This window comes from Anopheles moucheti, chromosome 3 (genome assembly GCF_943734755.1).
Source record: "Anopheles moucheti chromosome 3, idAnoMoucSN_F20_07, whole genome shotgun sequence".
Lineage (NCBI taxonomy): Eukaryota > Metazoa > Arthropoda > Insecta > Diptera > Culicidae > Anopheles > Anopheles moucheti.
This window is the reverse complement of record NC_069141.1, coordinates 32,831,020-32,853,919: the sequence shown is the minus strand read 5'-3', so window position 1 is coordinate 32,853,919 and position 22,900 is coordinate 32,831,020. Positions and strand designations below refer to the sequence as shown.

Genomic DNA, 22,900 nt, shown 5'->3' with positions numbered 1-22,900 from the left:
GATCTCAAGTGCTGATGGCTGTTTGAAGTGAATATCAAGACAAACATTCATTTTGAATTGAAACTCCGATTTGTTTTCAACTGATGAACGAAATTCATTTAATCGATACTTTTTCCTACAGGACATCTACAAAACCTAAAATATTTCAGCATAAATTAATGTAAATTCATATTTTTCCGTTAATTCCCAGCAAAATTTCGCCCGGTCGCCCATTTTTCCAGCATGCAGCTGTCAACATTGAATGTACTCACCTCTTGTACGCTCCCGTCGCTTGAAATGAAAGAACCCACGGATAATCGAGCGCGCACCGTAATTGTGTATGTAGTTCGCCATTTTCGTTTCGGAACGAGAGCAAAAAAGCCTACCCGTTCGGGAAAAACGGGGTTTCACGGCTTCTACGAAAAACGGTGAAAATTGATCGAGAACCAGGCGTAAATAGCGATCCCGCGGTGGTCATCCGTAGCCGGGCACGGTCGGTGCAGTGTTCTTTTTTGTTAGTTTCGTTTTCCGTCGATTTGCGTGTTTTTTTCGCGTAGTGGTGCAGCAGCAACAGCAGCAGTAGCAGCACAGTATCATTCATCATCATCATCATCGCCATCATCAGTGTCGTCGTCGCAGCAGTAGCAGCAAAAGAAACAACGGCATCGACACTTATCGCTAACCGTGACTTTTCCGTGCGATCCTTACTTGGTGTAGAAGCCTAATCCTGTGTGCGGCGATGTGAAAAGATGCTATATTCTTGTTTCGGCCGCGGTGTGGCAGCAGTCACGCAGGTAGAGAGCACCCCATTTCCATCATCCGGTAGACGACGCGTACCAAACCCACCTCTCCAGCCGTAGTCCTTCTCTTCCACATTTCGCGCGTCGTGAACTGGTACAGTGCAGTAGGTTGTGAAGAGTTAATTTTTTATTTTTGAGAAAGGTGTAGAGGGGGTGCGAGACAGGTGGCAGGCTTTAGTGAATGTAGTGAGGTGGAAAAGGCGTCAAGTGGAAAATCTGTCCGCGGAGAGAAAGTAAATGTGGGAGTTTTCTCGTGCAGTTGGTTCTCAGCCTCGCAGTAGCAGCAATATTTTGGTTCGCTGACCTCCCTTTCATACATCGATGGTGGCGGCAGTGGCGTGTGCGTGTGCGTGTGTTTGTGCGTGCGTGTTGATTCGGTGTTTTCCGAAAGCCCTCTGGCGGTAGAATCCTTCGACAGAGCTGAAGCGCTACGGTTGTGATCGCCGTATCCGAGCATCCCGTGCACTGGCAATGGTTGCTACGATGTGTGTTCTATGAAGCTGGCGACCACTAGTGGGCATCTTTCAGAACACGCAGCAGCATCTGCGAAATCATCTGGTGCAGACCAAGGTGGGGTACCGAATTCCATTCCCTTTCGTGAGGAGGTGTCACCGTCATCCAGTCGTGCGGGGTTGTGTCTCGGTGGCTGTCTGGTGTCGGAACGGGGTATGGATAGTGATGCGGTGGTGTGAGGTGGTAGTGTGGAATGTTGAAATTCCGTGGACATTTCGTTGCTTCAACTCATCGTCCACGGTTCTTTTCTTTTCTACGCTCTCTCCCTATATGCCACTTTCTTCGTGCCAGACAGCGCTAGTGTTTGAGCGTGTGTGCGTGCGATTTGGTGTGCGTTTAAAGTAAGCTCGCGAGTGCTTGCGGCAATGAAAGATATCCACCGATTCCCTCCAGGAACTGGGGGAAAGTAGGCTTCGGGTGTTGCGTGCGAAACATACACACACACACACACACACGTACACGCGTACCCAAGATCCGGAAGGGCCAGGTGTATTACAACAGGGAAACAAACCCCCTTTAAATTGTTGGTAGAAAGAGTTCCAATTTAAATGTAGTGCCTTACAAACATCCTGTTCTTAACTTGATGTTTATTTAAAGGACTCAAGAGGTGAATAGAATTCAGTTTGATGCTCAGCTGAAATGTGTGATGTCTTTACAGCAATGCTATTAACGTGGACATACGTGTCGCAATACGTGGATTCCCATGCGATTGATGTTATTCATATGTGTCAGAAGATATTTTTTTATGAAAAAGATGCTTTGCGAATTGAAGTTGCTTCCAAAAATTTAACTTTTCATCAACCGTAGCGAAGGGAGCAGTTCGGAACAAAAGAATTACTTTCGCGCTGCTACACATTTTGACAGCTGCCGTTGACGCGCGTGTTCCGTACGAGGTTGTCCGGAAGGTTTCTTTGTTTTGTGTCCTGCCGCAAAACTGTGGCTGGCTAGTTTTTCAGCAGGAGAAAATCTCTACACCCACCCCCTGGTGGAGTTTCCCGTGAAATGTGAAAAACGTTACTTTGACGTGGGCCCGGTCGGAAAGGGGAAGTGAAGGAGCGTTGTAGGTCGCAGGGAGGCGTTGTTAACTATTGCTGGCCAGCTCGCACACATATGCCAGGAACGGGAGTGCTACTGTGATTAATTATTATGATTTGCCGTCCTCCCGTGTCAGTTGTGGCCCATGCCAACAATTGCAGCACGATGGGAAGCTGTAACTTGTTTTCCCTTTCACTCGCACGCTATGTGCGAACGAGAAGAAGCTAGCTGTCAAGATGCGTCTCCGCTTATTGTTGTTGTTATTCTTTCCATCTGTTTCCCTTACTCTTTGCATTGTGTGCACACGCAATGCATTCATACACATACACGTAGCAGACAGGCTTGATTCAGTGGGTTAGAAGCAATAGGTTGAGCATGTGTGCGTTGTGACGCTTTTGGTTATCCCCCTTTGTGGCTGTATTTGCTTTGCTCCTGTAAGTGAAGAGAACACAGTGTTTAAAAAACCGACAACACTGAACGACACTTGGCAGTATTTTGTGCGTACCGATATAGGTGTGTGTGTGTGTGTGTGTGTGTGTGTGTGTTTGTGCAGAATCTCAACGACGCGCGGAATATTCTTCTGGCGGCGGTTGCTGTGTGTGCGTGCAGTGTATATCATTCAAAACAAAAACTCTCGAAGGGAAAACATTTTCCCGCGATCCAAGCAAACGTAGGGAACGAGCTGACACATCGCCGGTTAATTTTATAAAAATTTCGATTGCGCTGTATTTTTGCTTTTTGTTTTTTCATGTTCACTCAATCTTCAACGCAAAAATTTGAATTGAACTCTTCTCTTCAATATCTTAATATCTAACATTAAGACATTAAACTTTAGCTCAAAACTCACTTTAACTGTTCCAATATAATTGATTGATCTGTAATCTTTCGTGATGGTGTACCAAGGGTTATTTCTTGGAAGCTTAACTTCTTCATCCGTTTCCATGGCAATTCCAATGTGCACTGACAGAATGCTCTACCTTACAGGATCGGAACACTTTATTCAGCTTTCGCCTGTGCATTGACACGCATTGTAACGAAAAGAGTGCGCGTGGTTAATTAGATCCGTCAATTGCTTTGCCCCAGGAAGCTGTTGAATATACTCCGTGGAAGTTTACAGCAAGAAAACCTGCCGGAAATTCAAGTTTTGTTTCGACATACGTCTCGTCACCAGCAGTAGCAATGAGTGATCGAGATGTTCCAAGCGTTCCAATAACCACACTTGCTGGTCTTACCAGTCTTTCTGATCGTAAGTATTGTGAACCAGACAATGAAGTTGTTCTCCCTGCCAGTACACTACTTTTTTTTCTTTCGTTTTAGTGTTGAGCGAATTACCCATCTCAGATTCGCTGTCCGTATCCGCGTCGCTAAACCGTTCGCTTCTGTTCCACCCGCGAGTGGCCGAGGAAGCGAACAATCTGCTCGCCACACGGGATGATGCTCTCACTGCACAACTCGTTACCGCTATCGAACAAACTAACTCCGATAGCATAGAGCTGAAGGACCAGTATCCACAACCTACTGCTCCTGCCAATGGCGTACCGATCGACGGGCCGGCGCTTTTGCAGGCTATTCATTCCAGTAGGCCAAACGTTTTCAAAAGCCCCTACAATCCACAAATTCACCAAATGTTCAGCAGTGCTGTTGCGCTAGGGGTTGGAAATCAGCAACAGTTGGTGGCGCAGCAGCAGAAAATAAGTAAGTTAACGGAAACCACGAACACACAACACAACCTGTGACCTCTAATGGTACCTTAATTAATCTGACACGTACCTTTTAACAATCTATAAGCCCTGTTGCACATATAACGTTATGTACTGTGGTCTTGAGGTTTATGCAAGACTAACTAACATTCAATTGAAATGAATTACTAACCAGAATAATCTCATTGATGTCAAGCAAGAGCATTGTATTATAACACTGTATATAATAAATAATTAATTAAATTCTGGTTCAGAAGTTTAAATATTGTTTAACTTAGGAGCATTACACATAATTGGTACTGAAAAATAGTTGTAAACCGTTAAAATACGACAAAGTATTGTTGCTGTTGCACTACTGACGGAAAGCCTGCTGCGCAGGATTAACAAATCGTACAAACGGAATAACCATTTGCACGTAATCGAACGATTGGCTATTGCATTGCATTGATACTATGGATTAGATGGAATACTAACATGTATTGTAATGTAAATATTGTATATATTATTTCTCCGGTATAGTCTACGTAAGCAAACTCCCTATTACTTTGCACTTTATTTGCTTTTAAGTGCGCGAATTTGTTAACATGAAAACCATTCAATTATAGTATATGTTACTTTATTGTTTTTTTTATTATAATTTTGATTATTTTGCGTGCGTGTGTGCAGCTCCAACATCACAGACACAGTTTTACAATCTTCCCAACGAGAGCTATACAAATCTGGCGCAATTACAACAAACGTATACGAATCAGCAACAAGTACCAATCGAGCAATTGCAATCAGTGTTTCAAACTCAACATGACATGCAGCAGCTGCAGCATCAGCAGCAGCAACTACACCATGCACAGCAGGCTGTTCCTAACGTACAGCAACAGCAACAACAACAGTTACTGCCACAGCAAACACAGCTTCTTCAGCAACAGTTTCAATTTGCCGCCGATCCTAACCACATAATCCCTTCGCCACAAGCGACTATTATGCGAGGACAGCAACAAAATGTTCTCGGCAATTCCTTTCCCAACCTTGCTTCCCAAACGCCAACCAATGCAGTAATGATCGGTCAGCAACCGCAACTGCATCAACAGGTGATTAATATACACAATGTTCCATACTCGTCCAATTCTGCAGAAAACAGTCAACTGCAGCAGCAACAGCTCTTCCAACAGCAGCAGCAACAACAACACAATCAAAATGTGATCGTTTCGCATGCGTCCAACATCGTGCAAGATCAATCCTTGCCCGCATTGGATCCGCATCAGAGTGTGATCCAACAGTCCGCATCTTACACAGCTGCAATCCATCCGGTGGTTTCAGCACCTACCAGTAATCAGGCGGTGCCACAGGCGACTATGTTGCAACAAAATCACTTAATCCCACAACAACAGGTGCGTACATAGCGTGATGATGGTACATGGCTTACTTGGATATGACTGAATCGATTAATACGCCCTTTGTTTACCTTTCTTTACAGCATCTAAATGTGATAAATCAAACGAATAATAATATACACAGTGCCTCAACCCAACAGCACCAATATTCGCAACAACCGCAGCAGCAGCATCTGCCAAATCACACCCTTTTGCCGCAAGGACAGCAGTTAGCGCAATCTCAACAGCAGCATCAGCAATCTCATCTAAACAATGGCAGCCCCGCCGTGGTCGTATCTTCTGGAATGAATCATCAGCAAGCCCTATACCAGCAGCAGTCGATGCCCCATCAGCAGCCGCAGCAACAGCAGCAATACACCAATGCTGCTAACTTGGCGAAGCTTCCAGAAACGGCACCTCGGAACAACGAATATTTGCAGCAGCAGCAAAGCAAAAATCTAGATGCGCGAGGGCGACCATCCCCGGCACAAGGGAGCACAGCGCCGGAAACGGTCAACACGTCAACGTCATTGAACATGCAACAGCATCATCAGGGCGGTGCTATGAAAGGTCCGCAGCAGGCACAAACGGCACATCGGTATCCTACTCCTCTGTTGGGTCCCAACAAACCAAGACCTCCGGGAGCTGGTGGTGGCGGTGCTAGTCAACAATCCAATGCTACCACACCTGCCGCCATACGTCCGATCGGTGTTAGTGGAGCGTTGATAAGCAATGCGTCCTCTGGGGTGATGACGAATCGTCCCCCAGTACAAACACCGGTCCCTGCATCTCAATCGAGCAGTAGTACAGCAGCGATGACACGACCAGCTCCTGCGAAACCCCATATCGACACAAAGCATCTGATGAACCGCTTGATACCGCTGAGTGAAGTGGAAACCCTCAAGCTACCCAAAGTGATCGTTAGCTCGGAACGGTTAACCGAAAAGCACACCAAAATACTGCTTGCCGATGAAGGGCTAAAGAAGTTCTTAGCCGAAGAGCCGAAAATGGCCGCCAAAATGGGATTGGAAAAAAAGAGCTTCGATCAGATTTTCAGTAAAATGAAAGAAGAATCACGAGGATCTTGGGCTCTGAAACGGAAGGCACAGGAAAGGATCGAAGAAAACCCGGAGGAGTATCTGAGCAAGCCGAAGGTACGGCGGGTAGAACGGCCGGCAGCACCCGTGGTGAAGAAGCTCAGCAAGGAAGAACTGATGGCCACGAACACCTACCAGCGGTTCGTTTCGTTGATGAACAAAATATTCGATCAACTCGACGAAACGGAAACGCCTACCATGGAGGAAGGCGACGAGCAGTACGAATGCATTCCTACGGGGCTGCTGAACAGCATCAGTACCGAGGCGGCAAAGCTAAAGCTGCGAAATGCGATCGATGCAATACCCGAAAACAAACTGACCTTACTAATTACGTACGCGATGCGGTCGATCCATTCGGCGAAAAATCTGAGCGGGTCCGAGCTGCAGGACGATTTGGTTGGGGACGAGTGCATTGAGAAGATTCTGAACGCGGTCGAAGCGTCTCTGCTCATTTGCTGTCTGTACACGAGCAAGAACACGAAATTCCTGCAGGAAGATAACATCGACGCTATCATCAAGTTCGTGCAATTTCAGCTGCGCGAAACGATTTTCGCTTCGTACGATCCGGTTTATTCGGTGGAAACGAAAAGGAAAGCCGGCGAGGGCAAGAAGAAGAAAACGATCACGTACCAGCAAAAAGGAATAACGATGCTGTACACGAAAACGGTCGAACTGTCCAAGCAGCTGGTAACGATGTTCGAGCTGTTTCACTTCGTCGATACGATCGTGATACACGCTTCATCCCTTGGCGTAGAACCGTTTTTTGTCGACAATATAGAAACGTTGCAGTTCGTTTGTCTCGATCTAGTAACGACGATCTTTCAAAACGAAAAGTACGCACATCATCGGAGAAACATCGTGTCGGACATACTGACGTCGTTCGATCGATTACCGCACTCGAAACGTAACCTTCGGCCGTACAAGCTGGTCAACAACGGTGGTAACATACAGATGATGACGGCTCTGGTGCTGCAGCTAATTCAGTCTTCCGTCATTCTGCCCGAAACACTCACACCGGACAGTAACGCAAACGCAGTTGGTACGAAACAGAGGGCCAATAATGTGAACAGTGCCGACGATGGTGCGGGTGGTGGCAGTGGAAAAAGCACAGATCTGTTCATCTTCTCGAAGTACAACACGGCACTGAGCATCGGTGGTAACTTTCTGACCACCTTTCTGGACAAATGCAAAAGCCGCTCGAATGAAACCGATTTCCGTCCATTGTTCGAGAACTTCATCCACGATCTGCTGACGACCGTAAACAAACCGGAATGGCCAGCCGCGGAGTTGCTGCTGAGTCTGCTCGGCACGATGCTGGTGAAGAAAATGTCCGACAAGGGCGTCGAACAATCGATAAGGGTTGTGTCGCTGGAGTATCTTGGCATTGTGGCGGCTCGGTTACGGAAGGACACGGTCGAATCGCGATGTAAGGTGAAAACAATGGATACCCTTATCAAGTACATCAAGATCGAGCAGGAAAAGGAAGGTGACGAGCCGCTGAACAACAGTAAGTTCCAGCTGGACGAGGAGGAAGAACGGACGGAGTTTTTGCAGAAGATTTTGCTCGACTTTCTCGCTGTGAATGCGCACGAGGGCAACGTGGTGTGGAACCATGCGCGTCACTTTTACATCACACAGTGGTATCGGGATATGATGCAGCGCAAGAAGAAAATTGCTGAGGGCGAGAAAGGATACGCATCACGGAAGAAGGCAGCGGCGAAGAAACGGAAAAAGTATCAAAGCGACTCGGACGGATCGGATGGTGCGGACGATTCGGACGGTGACGATGGTAACATTCGCGAGGGTCAGGTCGATCAGGAACTGAACAGTGAAATCTTCCGAATGCTGGACACGCGGAAGCAATACTATTTGAGTCAGGTGGCACCGTTTGGAAGGGGTGCAAGTGGTCGGTCAGGGGGCGGTTCGGTCGGTGGAAATTACGAGATTAAAACTTATATCGACTATAGTAATGCGAACCTGATCGCACAGTATCTGGCGAGCAAACGTTCCTTCTCGCAAAGCTATGACAAGTATTTGCAAAAGATCATTCTGGTCGTGCGGGAACCTGTGGTCGCGATACGGACGCGCGCGATGAAATGTCTCGCAAATATCGTGGAAGTGGATCAGCTCGTGCTCGCCCGTAAGGATATGCAGATGGGTGTGCAGCAAAAGCTGCTCGATACGGCCATTTCTGTGCGAGAAGCAGCTGTGGATCTGGTCGGGAAGTATATCCTGTCCGATCACGAACTTATTGATCAGTATTACGAAATGATTTCGCAACGAATACTGGTAAGCAGACGTCAAAGGAAACCTTAGAAAATCCTCGGAAAATGTTTAATGCATATATCTGTATTGTTCTTACACCTTTTTACCTTTTAGGATACGGGCGTTTCGGTTCGGAAACGGGTAATCAAGATCCTTCGAGACATCTGCATAGAGTATCCGGCGCACGAGAAGATACCGGACATTTGCGTAAAAATGATCCGACGAGTGAACGACGAGGAAGGAATCCAAAAGTTGGTCATGGACGTGTTCATGACCATGTGGTTTACACCGTGCAATGATAACGATAAGGTACGCCTGGAGAAGCATTACGAAATTGTGATTGAATTGAAATCTAATGAACATTTCGAATTCTTTTGAACCATAACAGGCTGCAATGGATAGAAAAATTACTCAGATTATAGATGTCGTCTGTTCGTCGCACGAAACGGGCACACAAGGTTTTGACGCCTTACTAAAAACGGTACGTTTTTGTGTTATGTAACAAGATAAACTACTATCTTTGATAATGTAATTTTTTTTTTAGATATTTGAACCAAAAGAAAGTAAAGAAGATTCGAAGCTGAAAAAAGAAATTCCTAAAACCTTGATCAAAGCCTGCCAGCAGATTGTCGATGGTTTAGTGGAGGCCACGATGCGACTGGAAGGAGCAGAGAATACGCGGCTAGTAGGTTGCATCACGGCATTGCATTTGTTTGCGAAAATTCAGCCCCAGCTTCTAGTGAACCATGCAATTTCGTTGGAACCGTATCTGAATATGCGATGCCAGAACCAGATCATCTCGAAATTTATCAGCTCGATAGCAGAAATTCTTGAACAGGTACTAATACATACGGAACCACGTCGAGCACCAAATGAAGTACATTGTACTGACGTAATATTATTCTATCTCTCTACAGGTCGTCCCACTAATGGATCATCCAAGCGAGGTATTTTTAGCAGATCTTGAGTCACATCTGATGATGCTAATCGTCACACAAAGCCGCACTATCGTGCTGAGTTGCGTTTCCTGTTTGTCTACGGTTGTAAACAAAATCACAAAGAACTACAAATTGATTCGGGACTGTTTTTCCAAGTAAGTAGATGAAATCGGTGTCCCGTAGAAGGTTTATAACATTAACCTTCTTGTTTCAGATTGTACTATAAAGGTCTAGTATCGATCAAAGACAAGCTTGCATCGGATCCATCGATTCCTATTGAACAGTACTTCCGGCCACAATTCCGACGCAGCATATTTACGGTAGGTTTGATTATGCGATACTTTGACTTCCGACTACCAGAAGTGTACGGTGCGCCTAAAAGCGGCGAAGAATCCACCAATCAAGGTAAGTTTCATAACAACAACAACATATAGAACCTTCCCGCTCATTGATGTACTCCGTTGCTTAATAGGTACGCACCTACCAGCAAACATCTGCGAGGACGTGTTCGCAACACTGGCATTTTTCCTTTCGTGTGATCATAGCGAAGTTTGCAAGGAAGCCCTTACCTCGATGGGTAACTTTTGTGTGAAAAACTACGAATATCTGATGAAGGTCGAGCTACGAGATTACTACAACTATCTCCTCACGCAAGATAAAGTACTGACAGACATGAAAATAACGGTGCTGAAAAATATTCTCATGTATCTTACGGAGGCAGAAAATCAAATGGTGCGGAACGATAAGGAATGTAAGTGCATAGCTAACCTGCTACATAAAGAAATTCTGTTTCTCACGGTTTCACACGATGCAACTTATTTTCCTCTTACCCAGGGTCGAAACAATCGAAAACGGAGGATCTGAAGGAAATGGGCGACGTGTCCTCTGGCATGGCGAGTCGTGTGATACAGATATACCTGAAGGAGATACTGCGCAGCTTTCTGCACCGAGATTGCGGTGTGCGGAGTTGGGCGATGCGGGTCGTCGAGATAGTCCTGCGGCAAGGCTTGGTCCATCCAGTACAAATAGTTCCTTACCTTATATGCTTAAGTACAGATCCGGAAAAAGAGGTAAAATGCAAACTTATATACTATTTGTTTGGGATGCGAGTGTTCACTGTTATCTTTCCTCGTTTTACAGGTGGCACACAGTGCGGACAGACATTTGCAGGAAATCGATAAGCAGTACCCGGGTTTTGTAAATATGAAATCGAACGCCGGTATGCAACTGTCATACGAGCTGCAGGATCTATTGCAGCGGCGAGACGAGACCAGCATTGTACGGGGTTACCGGGTGAGGGATCCGCAAGAACCTCCATCAGCCATGAACGGGTTCCTGTACGCACAGTTACGAGGAACGAAACCACAGCGACGTGGACTTATTCAATCGATCACGAAGCAGTTCGATGAAGGCAAAATCAGCCTACGGCAAATGTTGTATCTGGCGGACAATCTTGCCTACTTCCCGTACGCCGTGCAAGAAGAGCCTTTGTTCATTATCCATCACATTGATGTGCTCATTTCTGTGACGGGCACGAACTTGCTAGCGACGTTCCGAGAAGGATTGAAGCCACTGCCGGGGACCGAAGCAAATACCGAACCTAATGGTAAGTTGGTTTTTGATTTATGCGTGTATAGCAGGTTGCTTTATACAAATATCTCTATTTAACGCCTTTTTAGCACAAAATCCCCTCGAAGATGATGATGACGAAGACCAAGAAGGAATATTGAATCGACTTCCAGAAGATACTTCCGATTTGGAAAATTGCATCAGGTCAGCTCAAGGTTGCATGCTTCTCTTAATACTCAAACAACATCTAAAGGATATTTACGGTATCACGGATAGGTAAATCGCTAAAGAGAAGATGATCTCTACCGCTAATGCGTACATATGACATGCAATTTTACTGTTTTTTTTTTGTTTTATTTTAGCAAAATATCGCGGTACTCCCCATCAGAATCTGGCAAAATCTACGACAAAGCCATTCAACGAAGATCCAACTCACTGTTCGATCCCAAGTCAACGATTACGTTACTGAAGGAAAACCGCAGCACTGGCGGTGTCAAGAATGAACTGGAACGAATCGAGCTGGTGCAACGATACTTAGACGTAAGTTGTACAACGTCCGACCGATTGTGTGGGATTCAATTAACATTTTCCCTTTTTCCCTGTCACACAGTTCAAACAGCTTATGCTGAGGCTAGATCCGGATGACCCGGACCTACTGGATGAAGATGAAAAACCAAACTCGGTCGCCGGAACGCCGGTGAAACAAAGCCTGCCGGCTGCAACGGCATCATCCGCCCAACATAATCACACAACAGATGGAACAAGCAATAATGTTCACGTGAATAACGTGCACAGCACTGTCGGTGGCGGCCCCCTGTCGGTTTCGCAACAGAATGTGAGTGTTTGAGCGATGTTAGATGTGGTCGTGTGTGTCGTGGGTTATGGGTGTACTGTTCTAACGCAACATATGTACGTGCCATTTTCGCATCACATCAACTTTGTAGGATTATAGCAATCGATCGTCTTACCACGGTGTCGTCAGCAATGTGCCCAAGACACCGAAAACGGCATCGAATCGGCAACTGGCGTCGACGGCAACACGCAAATCGGCTGCCAGTGGGCGCGGTGGTGCGAAGAAGAAGAAACGAAAAGCGTCCAGCTCCGAGGAGGAGGAAAGTGATGCCAGTGACGATGATTACGATTAAGAGCGTAACTCATCTGCCATCACCACCACACCCTACATTATCTACCAGCCAAAACAACTAACAATAGACCACTGTTGGATCCCTCCATCCCCCTACCAGTGCGTTACCACTCGTTCGGATTGCAATCCATACAAGTACCTCATGCATGCATCCTTTTGGAATGATGCACTCTGTGCGGGTCTTGTGATGATGGAAGCAATTAATATTCTACCCTTTTTTTAGCTCATAATAGCATGCATTGTAATAGGTATAGGGTCTGTGTTTCTTTGTTGCCCGTCTTTTTACTTCTGACCACAAAAGGTTACCGAGGTAAACCGGTGTGGCACTGTTCTAATTGTTTATTTAATTTAGTTCACTTTAAATTATTGACTTTTTGTGTTATTGTCCACTGTCTGCGCTAATTTGCTTATCCTAGCTCAGTAATTCCTGCATTCCTAATTACCATTACTAAAAGCTATGTATTGAGGAAAGCCTCTCACTATTCAATACAAGTAGAAACCGCAGCATAACCTCTATTGCATTTCACTCTTTGCTTCACTTCGGTTCGTGTTACCTCCTTCTACAAATCCCTATCTTCCTTGTGATTCTACCGCTAGAGCGAAAACCAGTAAAATCTATGAGCATGCATATATGGAACTAAATGAAAGCAGCAATGAAATCAACGGTTGTTCTGAGGTTTAGTGAATGTTGATGAGAATTTAGTTGAAAAGAAAGGGAAACCCCCCAAAACAATTATGAAAACAAAACAATTTATTTAAACACACGTGGATATCTTTCTGCTGTGAGCCAATGGGGGACAAAAAGTTATAGCGCTATCTAAAAAAATGCGCCCGCCCTAGTAACAAAATCAAGAAGAAAAAAACAAGCCTTTCCAGTTGCAAAGGGAAGCGCAAATGCGAGATAAGAGTAATTTTTTAAAAGTTTATCAAAATATTTATGAACCTGTTTGGAAGATTTGCTATAAAGATCGAAACAAAAACACAAAATGTTAGTAGAAGCAGTTGGAATCGGGCGGTTTTTCACGGAAAACCCGTTCATCTGGGTCATGTGTGGGTAATGGGTTTCCAGTGCATACAAACGGAGAATATAGAAGATATTAATTTATACTGCAAATTAAACGAATGTGAACGAAAGTGAATCACGGATGAACAATTTAGAAGATAAAAAATGAAAAAACGGAAAGACTTGACTGGGGTGGGTCAGATTAGGGGTTTGGACTTAAGTGTTTATTCTAGATCGCGGAAGTATGTGGTGGATGATTTAAAAGACGGAAAGTGCGCTGGCCAAGCCGATGCTGCGATATGTGGCGGTGGATGGATGCAAACGATGTTTTGTAACATATATTTAAACATCCAGTCCACATTCGCGTCTATTACTGAATGAACTCGTTAGTTTAGAAGTGTATGATAGGAGTCAATACTAAACACACAAGCACACAGCGGCGGCAAACACACATGCTCCGAGAACAGTAAAAACAATGCTGTACTCTAGAGAATACTAATAATGTAAGTGAATGGTTAAATACCATCCGACAATTATAGATACATACATATGGCGATGTGAGAATCGATCTTCTAGTGCATTCGGTAGAAATGCACGATTTAACATCAAATGCCCGTTCCGGGATAGAAGCTCGACTTGGACCGTTTCCCCCTCGATGAACCTAGGACATGACTAGCCATGCCATCCAGCCATGGGTACAATAAGTCACAGATAGGTCGCATTGGTCCATAAATGTCCCAGTCAGCGGAAACCATTGTAAATAGTACTCGTACGATTGTTTTTGTCTTCTATCTTCTACTAGAGATGATGGTTAAGTAAAATAATACCAGAACGGACTGAAGTAAATGCAAATGTTTCGATTGGCGTAGGAAGAGAGTGTGTGCAGCTATAGCAGCGGAAGGCAGGGATCTTCTGAAACTTCGCATTGGTGTACGTGTAATAATTTTAAAACAAATATTTAATGCAACACATAGAATGGTGGTAGAATTAGTAGTATTTGAAAATCTTAAAGAGAGAAGCGCACTGATGAATATGTGCTCGCGTGTGTTAGGGAAAGATGATAGCGAAAAGGCGAACATTATTCATTTATGTAGTAAAAACAGGAACAAACTACATACAAACGGGGAGTATTACCGCTTCGATTCGGCATAAACAGAAACGGATTGGAATGCAAATAGTTTTACAAAGCATGTTGTGTAAACGTGCGTGTACGAATGATATGGGCGCATTTACTGATTAAGTAGGGTGAGAGAATCCATCGAAAAAATGTCCGCGCTCCGTGTGTGTGATTGATCGGTGTGTGTAGCGTGTGTGTACGTAGCGCAGGTTTGTTTCATGTAAATATTTGAACAAAAAGGTGGATTGGAAGGTGAAATTGTAAAAGATTAATGAGAAACCAGATGGATTTACATTAGAAGACGATTTAAAAACACAAATCCATTGAACCAGCGAGAAAACAAATATATTTTCTCGGGAGAAAAGTATATCATATATGTGTGCTTTAATGCTAATTGGATATGATGAAAGAAATTGGAAAAGATGCTACAAAATTCCGAAAATAAACCAAATTCAATGCACCACAAAATAATATAACACAGTAATATAAAAGAAAACTATACCAACGGCTTTATATTTGTTTTGAACTCGTATAACAGCCCCCCGAATGGGGTTTGACAGTTTTATACCACCATAACGTCAGCCCAACTGTCAACCTCCCCACTGACAGATGAGGGTCGAAGACAAAAAAAAGAAAACTGCATCAATTATTGTGACGTGGTTGAAAATTTCGAAGAGGAATAGTGTCGCGTTTCTGTATGCAAAAATAGCGCAAATTTTGTGTAGAAACCCAACTCGGCACAGTGCAAATTGTGGTAACGTGAGGCCGCAAGCATTACGCACAGAATAATCCGTACCCGGTTATCAGGATGAGCTCGTTTAAGCGAGATAACAAGGAGGAAGATGACGGTATGTATTTTGATCCAGCCAGTTGTTTGATCGCAGTCACCATCGACAGCCGATATTCGGACGAAAAGGGCACGATTAACGTAATTTGTGTTTGGCTCGTTTTTTCACGGTTTGTTGCTTTCTTTCATGTGGCGCACTAAACGTGGCCGCTCACGGCGTCGGCTGGCAGGTGGCAATCCATGGCAAAACCTCGAGAAAACGTCGGTGCTGCAAGAGACGCGAATGTTCAACGAGACACCGGTGAACGCAAGGAAATGTACACACATTCTCACCAAGATACTGTATCTGCTCAATCAGGTAGGTGTAGTCACGTCATGTTCTAACAATTGGGCAACACCACCCAACCCCGCATTGTTACATATTCTCGCTCATTGTAATCCGTTAGGGTGAGGTGCTGGGCACAAGGGAGGCTACGGAGTGTTTTTTCGCGATGACTAAACTGTTCCAGTCGAAGGATGTCGTGATGCGGCGCATGGTTTATCTGGGCATCAAGGAGCTCAGCCCAATTGCGGATGATGTTATCATTGTAACGAGCTCGCTGACGAAGGACATGACCGGCAAGGAGGATCTGTATCGTGCTCCGGCAATCCGTGCCCTGTGCAGCATTACGGACAGTACAATGTTGCAGGCCGTTGAGCGTTACATGAAGCAGTGCATTGTCGATCGGAATGCACCCGTATCGAGCGGCGCACTCGTCAGCTCGCTGCATCTGGCCAGTACGGCCGGAGAGGTCGTAAAGCGCTGGGCAAATGAAGCACAGGAAGCTCTTAATAGTGACAACATAATGGTGCAGTATCACGGTCTCGGTTTGCTATACCACATCCGGAAAGCGGACCGGCTCGCAGTAACAAAGCTGGTGAACAAGCTGACACGCCAGCATCTACGCAGCCCGTACGCTACGTGCTTTTTGATTCGCATTGCGTGCAAAATCATGGAAGAGGAAGACGCGAGCGGTAATGCGACAGAGGAGTCGCCGCTATTCAATTTTGTCGAGTGCTGTCTGCGCAACAAATCAGAAATGGTGGTTTACGAAGCGGCCCACGCTGTCGTCAATCTAAAGCGGACAAATCCACGGGAACTCTCGACTGCGGTCAGCATTCTGCAGTTGTTCTGCGGTTCATCGAAGGCCACGTTACGTTTTGCAGCAGTGCGTACGATGAACAAGGTGGCCATGTTGCATCCACCCGCCGTCAATGTGTGTAATCTCGATCTAGAGGGGCTGATCGCGGACTCGAACCGATCGGTGGCAACACTCGCTATCACTACTCTGCTAAAGACGGGTGCGGAAAGTTCGGTTGAGCGGTTGATGAAGCAGATTGCAACGTTCGTGGCGGAAATTTCGGACGAATTCAAGCTTGTGGTTGTGCAGGCGATTCGTTCGCTGTGCACTAAGTTCCCCCGAAAGCACGCAGTCACAATGAACTTCCTAAGCGGAATGCTGCGGGAGGAAGGTGGTTTGGAGTATAAGACATCAATCGTCGACACGATCATCCTGATTATTGAGGAGAATCCGGATGCGAAGGAGGCCGGTCTCGGTCATCTGTGCGAATTTATCGAGGATTGTGAGCATACATCACTGGCAGTGCGAATTCTGCATCTACTCGGCAAGGAAGGCCCTTACTCGAAGTGCCCGTCGCGCTACATTCGCTTCATCTACAACCGGGTCATACTGGAGAATGCGACCGTACGGGCGGCGGCAGTCGCTGCAATCGCACAATTCGGCGCGTGCTGTCCGGATCTGTTACCGAACGTACTGGTGTTGCTGAACCGTTGCCAGATGGATTGTGACGATGAGGTGCGCGATCGGGCCACCTACTATTACACCATCCTGAATCAATCGAACCCGGACCTGAACAAGCGGTTCATTGCCGACCATGAGATCGTATCGTTGCCACTGCTGGAAAAATCACTGAACGAACATCTGAAGGGCTCACTGACGGAGCGTTTCGATCTGTCGATAGTACCGAAATCGCAGGTCGTCCAACCAGAAGTAAACGAGGAAGTAATGATCATGAACAAAGGTAAGATCCTCGGTAAATATGAGTACGATTTGAAGTGACGATGCCATAACGCGTGTCTCCCCTTTTACAGCGGCACCAAAAATTGCTCGTGTCAATCGCGAAGAGATTAACACAGAGAAGCTGCTCGCCATACCAGGCATTCATCATGTGGGCGCACTGCACAAATCCTGCGCACCGGTCCAGCTGACCGAGAGCGAAACCGAGTATACGGTGTCCTGCATCAAGCACTGCTTTGCGCATCACATCGTGTTTCAGGTAAAACTCATATTTTCCTTGATTAAAATGAAGCAGAATGATAATCTTTCCCTTCTTTCCTCGTTAAGTTTGATTGTGTCAACACGCTGTCGGATCAGTTGCTAGAGAATGTGCGCGTCGATTTGGAGCTTCCGGAAGGGTTTGTATCGCGTGCCGTCATTCCATGTGCGAAGCTACCGTACGGTGACAAAGAATCTACCTATGTTATCGTGCAATTCCCCGAAGACGTACCCAGCTCTATTGGTGAGTGTACGATTGTGACATCCATCAGACAATCCATCAGAGAATATTGTTTTTTTTTTCACTCTGTGCCATTTCAGCCACACTGGGTGCTACACTACGCTTTCTGGTGAAGGATTGCGATCCAGCAACGGGTCAGCCGGACTCGGACGAAGGTTACAACGATGAGTACATACTAGAGGACATCGAAATAACCGTTGCAGATCAAATGCAAAAATCAAAGAAACAAAATTTCCTTGCCGCGTGGGAAAGTGCCGATACAGAAGGTTGGATAAAGATAAAGAAATGTAGTAGACACATCTCCTTCAATTCTTTAATTGTTTTACCTCTCATACACAGAGTGGGTTGAAGCGGAAGACACATTCGAGCTGTCCACAGTGAACAGTCTGCAGGATGCCGTCAACACGATCCTCAAATTCCTCGGCTTAGCTCCTGCGAACCTATCCGAAAATGTCCCTGATGGAGCCCATACGCACACGTTACTTTGTTCTGGTGAGTTTTACCAACCATAACTCTTTAAACATGTAAGGAAGTAATCTGATTACTTGATCGCACTTTACCTTCAGGAACGTTCCGTGGTGGAGTAGAAGTGTTCGTCCGTTCGAAGTTGGCCGTTGCTGATGGTGTTACAATGCAGCTGACAGTACGATCGACGGACATGGACGTTGCGGAATTAATTACGTCCGCGGTAGGCTAAACTTGTGCGAGTCCCCGAACAGAAACAGCCGGACAATATCGAGCACCCCCTGTCTCTCGGCTTCCATTTTGCTACTGCTCCAATCTCTCTGGTTTTTGTCTGTTGACGAGGACGCATAGCAACCGATGCAGAAAATGTATTATGGATACTAGACCGGTGGGGTTCACTCATATGAACGCTGTTGCTGACGATCGTTGTATGCTATTTTTTCATTCCGTGCGTTATATACAAGAATGAGCCTCCCGTCTGTCCGTTTGCTCCAGTAGATGACGGGTAGGACGGGGACTATCCACGTTGCCCCCTCTTCCTTTCACGCACTGGAAAGCGGATCAGATAGGTTGAAAGTGTGGAATATATTTTAACTTACGTTACTATTAACAAAACAAAGCGGAAGGGAAGGAGGTACGAGTAAACCGTGTCGCTATTTAAAATATTTACCCGTAATTTGCAGCTGGAGGTTTTTTAAATTGCTTTATGTTTTCAACAAACAACACCAAAAGTGAACACACGAACGGAATGTATTGTGAAGAAAGTGCTTATTGTTATGCTAATTTTTTTTTTGGTGCAGTCTTCTGTTTGTCGTGTTTTGCTTTATTTATCTCATAATGCATCGAGTTGCACACAGATTCGATAGAGACGAATGTAGTTGTAAGTTTCAAAGTCTCTATAAGCCGACCCAACAACCACAACACAGATTCGACGCGATATGCTGAACCACACACACACACAAACACCTCCACATGAAATTTCCCTTCCGGACACGTGTATGTGAATATGTATTAACTAGTGTAATATGAGTACCACTGAAACAATAAAGAAACACGGTTACTTTTGTTTTCTTTACTCATCTCTGTTGACTTACAGGCTTGTAATTTTTATAAGGAGAAATGAACCATCAGCTAACGAGGTTAACCTCCCGATGTGAGCATGCGAAGGAAGGGAGCTATTTACCACGCGACAAGGGTTGTACTTTGGTTACAACGGCGGATCGAACGGTAGGCGGTCGCCAAGGGCCTCAAAAAAATTATGCCGATTGTGCGATTTTCGGAAATTTGACAGCAGAGTTAATTTCAATCAATCAATTTACCGGCAGCTACATAACAACTGCATGATAGTTTACAAACATGCAACAAGTAACACCATTAGTTTCACCCTATTTTGCTAAATTATTACTTGAAATCCACACAAAATTATAATGCAAATTTTTGAAATCGTGCTAACATTTGTTTCCAACCACCCTGTAGTCATCCGGTTAAATATCACCTCTTGATTTGGATGGTATCTCGTTACATGAAACGCAGCTCTGGTGCAATTTTTGTACGCGTGACTCTCAAACCGTCGGCAGATGCTAAATTCCATACAAACGAACCGATTTTCGATTTCGGACACCAAGAGAATATGTTTTTTAGGAGATGACATCAATTCCCCTCCAGTTTGCACACAGCTGTGCACGCATGGTATCATTGAGCGTGATGCGAAATTCCATACAAACGAGCCGTTTTCAGATTTGCGCTACCAAGAGAGCATCCAAAACAAGAGATAACATCAATTCCCCTCCAGCAGCGCGCACACAGCTGTTCCGCTCGCGCATGGTATCATTGAGCGTGACAGTCGATCCTCTAATACATTGGCTACCACCGCTATCGCATACCATCAAACTCGTGAGAACGAACGCAAGCGCAAGTGAGATGGATGACACGCATTCTTTCCCTAAGGTTCCCCATGTACTGATAAGCACGCACACGATAATAACATAGAGGAGAAATTCCTTTATAGCAGAACTGTTACAGGGTGGTTATTACAATTTGTTATTAGTTAACTATTTTATTATCTTTAAGTTTTTAATAATAATAGTAAAAGAATACAAGTTTTATTGGCTAATAACACCACTAAAGAACGGATGGTTTTTTATCCTCAACAATATAGACCCCACACGATCGTGATCTTTCTTACTTATATTTAATGTTTAGTTATAAAAATAAAACAAAAATGATGATGATGACCCTTCTCGCTTTGTCTCATTACAAGGGCCTCAATTCACCCTCCCCGCTTCGTCGTTTTCTAAATTAGAGGCCCGAACTATAATTCCGCCTCCAAGGAGATTGATCCTCCACTGCTTTGGTTACATTTTGAGCCTGGATGATTCCATAGAAAGTAAAAAAGAACGCTTTATCGGTAGTAAAAAAAGTGTTTTTGTTTTATGTGGAAATGGAATTCTTCATTTCTTTTCATCTGGCAGCCAATACACTGTGTATCACAACTGTATGAGCGCTTGTTTCCTTAAGATGATCCCGAAGAAAAAAAAGCTTAGCTTAGCTATGATACGTTTAAATGATCATCTCTTATTGGCAGAAGGAGTAAATTGTACAAAATAACATTACTTTAACAAATAGGTATGTTCACGCCCAAGGCACACGCAATTTTTAGACATAACCATTAATTTGTCTAGAAACCAGCTCCACGAGGATATCGTTAGTCTGTTACGGTACATTCTCCAAACATATCTTCCAGCAGGCTCACATTATCTTCGGACAGTCGGAACGTTTGCCAGATGTTGGGTTTGTTGCACAGGACGTGCAGGAACTCCATAAAACCATCGTAACTCGTGTCACCGGCCACAAATGCGAGCGTTTCCGCAGTGTCCGGAACCAGTCGAACACGTTCCGTCGGTAAACGATGCGCTATCAGCCAGCTGCTTCCATCTGCTAAGGAGCTGTTGGAGCGTGCGCCCTGCTGATGGGAGCAAATCGATGCAAGTGCCTTATCGACGAGCTGCTTCGTAGCGGAATGTCGCAGAATTGGCTGCAGCTCGGCACACTCCTGGAAGACACAGAACCGGGCCAGATCACCTGCGCGCATCCGTTCGAAGCGTACCAACTTCATCACACTCTCGATCGCGTACTGCCTTGCGCTCCAATCGTACAACAACCATTGACATGCAGCGTACAACACATCCGTCTCGTCAAACACCCCGATAATGTTGGACGCCAGCAGCACCGACAGCTCCTCCAGCGAAAGCTCACAAAACTCGGGCGTGCTAACGAGACTCAGGAAGAATCGACAGATCCGGCGCAGCATCATCGGTTGCAGCTGGACGCTGCGAAACTTCCGCGCCTGCAGAAACACGAAGAATGCCACATTTTCGACCACCTTTGGGTTGTCCAGATGCTGCCAACAACGTTCGACCAGCGCAGGAATCCGGAGGAACTCGGCGGCTGACAGTATGCTAACGAAATGTTCCCACTCAAGCTGCCGGTTAGGGTCCAAAATCCAGTCGTATACGATTTGAAATGCGGCCGAAGGTACCTGCTGAGCTGGTAGTTCTACCACCGCCTGGCCTGGACGCACCTCCTGTTCGAAGTATTCGCTGAAGCACTGCAGCGGTAACAGGTGACAGTGGATTAGGGTATCGTCGATGTGCACCTGAAGGTCGGTGTTTTCGCGCGCCTTTATTTTACGCTCCATCAGCGGCCACAGCGCGGACCGGTTGCTCTTCCGCAGCGGTGTAAATGCAGACTCCAGCTGGGTGCAATCAATGTACTGCAGGAAGAAGTCGCTGGATATCGAAAATTGTTGCAGGTTCTCATCGGAAGCTTCGTCCATGGTTGTTCTGCTGCAGGTGTTGAAGAGTTTCAAGAACGAATAGGTTCCAGAGCAGTTGTTGTGCTTTTAAAACCAGGCGAGTAATTTCGATTCCGGCAACTAGCAATAGACTTCGCATACTTTGATGTGTACTTTATGGTAGTATTGATAGACTGTCTCGTTGTTGCACAGCTTACTGTGTGACATTTTGTCCATACGCTATATTGACCTATCTTGTGGATCACGTGGTCAGTAGATCTTCTTCTGGTCAATGTAAAATGTGAAACTCACAGTGATTTAACACGTTCACGTTCAAAGTCGTTCAAGGCGTTTAGAGCATCTCCCAAATTTGGGAGATACGGCGCTGAACGTGTTAAAAGACTGGACGCCATTTAGAAGTGTTGATCCTAACAAACAATAATCCTCTGATCTAGCACCTATAAAGTCATGTGGGAACAAATACTGAAATTCTCCAACTAATCAAGGAGGACTACTTCGATTTTGAAGTCAGAGCCCACAAAACTCAATTGATACGGGACGGTTCCCGATGGACAGGACGAAGAGAATGAATGGTACTGGTATCCAGATGGATGGGTGCAACCTCGTGCAAAGAACTGAACAGAGACCAGAGTTGCTTCTTGCACTAATTACACCAAGAAGTATGCAGTCACTTTTGTCTCATCAAAATTGGATTAAATTACAATCTCAGGATTTTGGGTGTTTGGGATGT

The 22,900-nt window shown here is 45.3% G+C and overlaps 3 protein-coding genes across 6 annotated transcripts; 2 read left to right on the top strand and 1 right to left on the bottom strand.

The window, feature by feature from the left end:
* The first annotated feature begins 397 nt into the window (after positions 1-397).
* LOC128300219 (nipped-B protein) lies at positions 398-14,888 on the top strand. 3 transcript variants are annotated; one of them, XM_053036204.1, is made up of 17 exons: positions 398-773; positions 3,312-3,573; positions 3,645-4,022; positions 4,694-5,412; positions 5,499-8,780; positions 8,871-9,065; positions 9,145-9,237; positions 9,301-9,594; positions 9,674-9,849; positions 9,909-10,099; positions 10,167-10,445; positions 10,529-10,764; positions 10,835-11,300; positions 11,374-11,539; positions 11,626-11,803; positions 11,874-12,098; positions 12,208-14,888. In XM_053036204.1, exons 2-17 carry the CDS (start codon positions 3,507-3,509, stop codon positions 12,406-12,408), a joined length of 7,146 nt encoding a protein of 2,381 aa, XP_052892164.1. In that variant the 5' UTR covers positions 398-773; positions 3,312-3,506; the 3' UTR covers positions 12,409-14,888. The 3 variants fall into 3 exon arrangements, with proteins under 3 accessions (XP_052892164.1, XP_052892165.1, XP_052892163.1); XM_053036205.1 differs by having other exon boundaries at positions 398-1,349; positions 5,156-5,412; XM_053036203.1 differs by having other exon boundaries at positions 398-1,349.
* Positions 14,889-15,196: 308 nt separating this feature from the next.
* Positions 15,197-19,435, top strand: LOC128300438 (coatomer subunit gamma). Of its 2 annotated transcripts, XM_053036490.1 has the most exons (8): positions 15,197-15,375; positions 15,545-15,672; positions 15,761-17,396; positions 17,467-17,651; positions 17,720-17,894; positions 17,972-18,157; positions 18,231-18,383; positions 18,458-19,435. In XM_053036490.1, exons 1-8 carry the CDS (start codon positions 15,336-15,338, stop codon positions 18,586-18,588), a joined length of 2,634 nt encoding a protein of 877 aa, XP_052892450.1. In that variant the 5' UTR covers positions 15,197-15,335; the 3' UTR covers positions 18,589-19,435. The 2 variants fall into 2 exon arrangements, with proteins under 2 accessions (XP_052892450.1, XP_052892449.1); XM_053036489.1 differs by lacking the exon at positions 15,197-15,375 and having other exon boundaries at positions 15,502-15,672.
* A 1,625-nt stretch (positions 19,436-21,060) lies between these two features.
* Positions 21,061-22,191, bottom strand: LOC128304583 (uncharacterized). The gene has a single exon (XM_053041785.1). It carries the CDS (start codon positions 22,189-22,191, stop codon positions 21,061-21,063), a length of 1,131 nt encoding a protein of 376 aa, XP_052897745.1.
* Between the last annotated feature and the right edge of the window lie 709 nt (positions 22,192-22,900).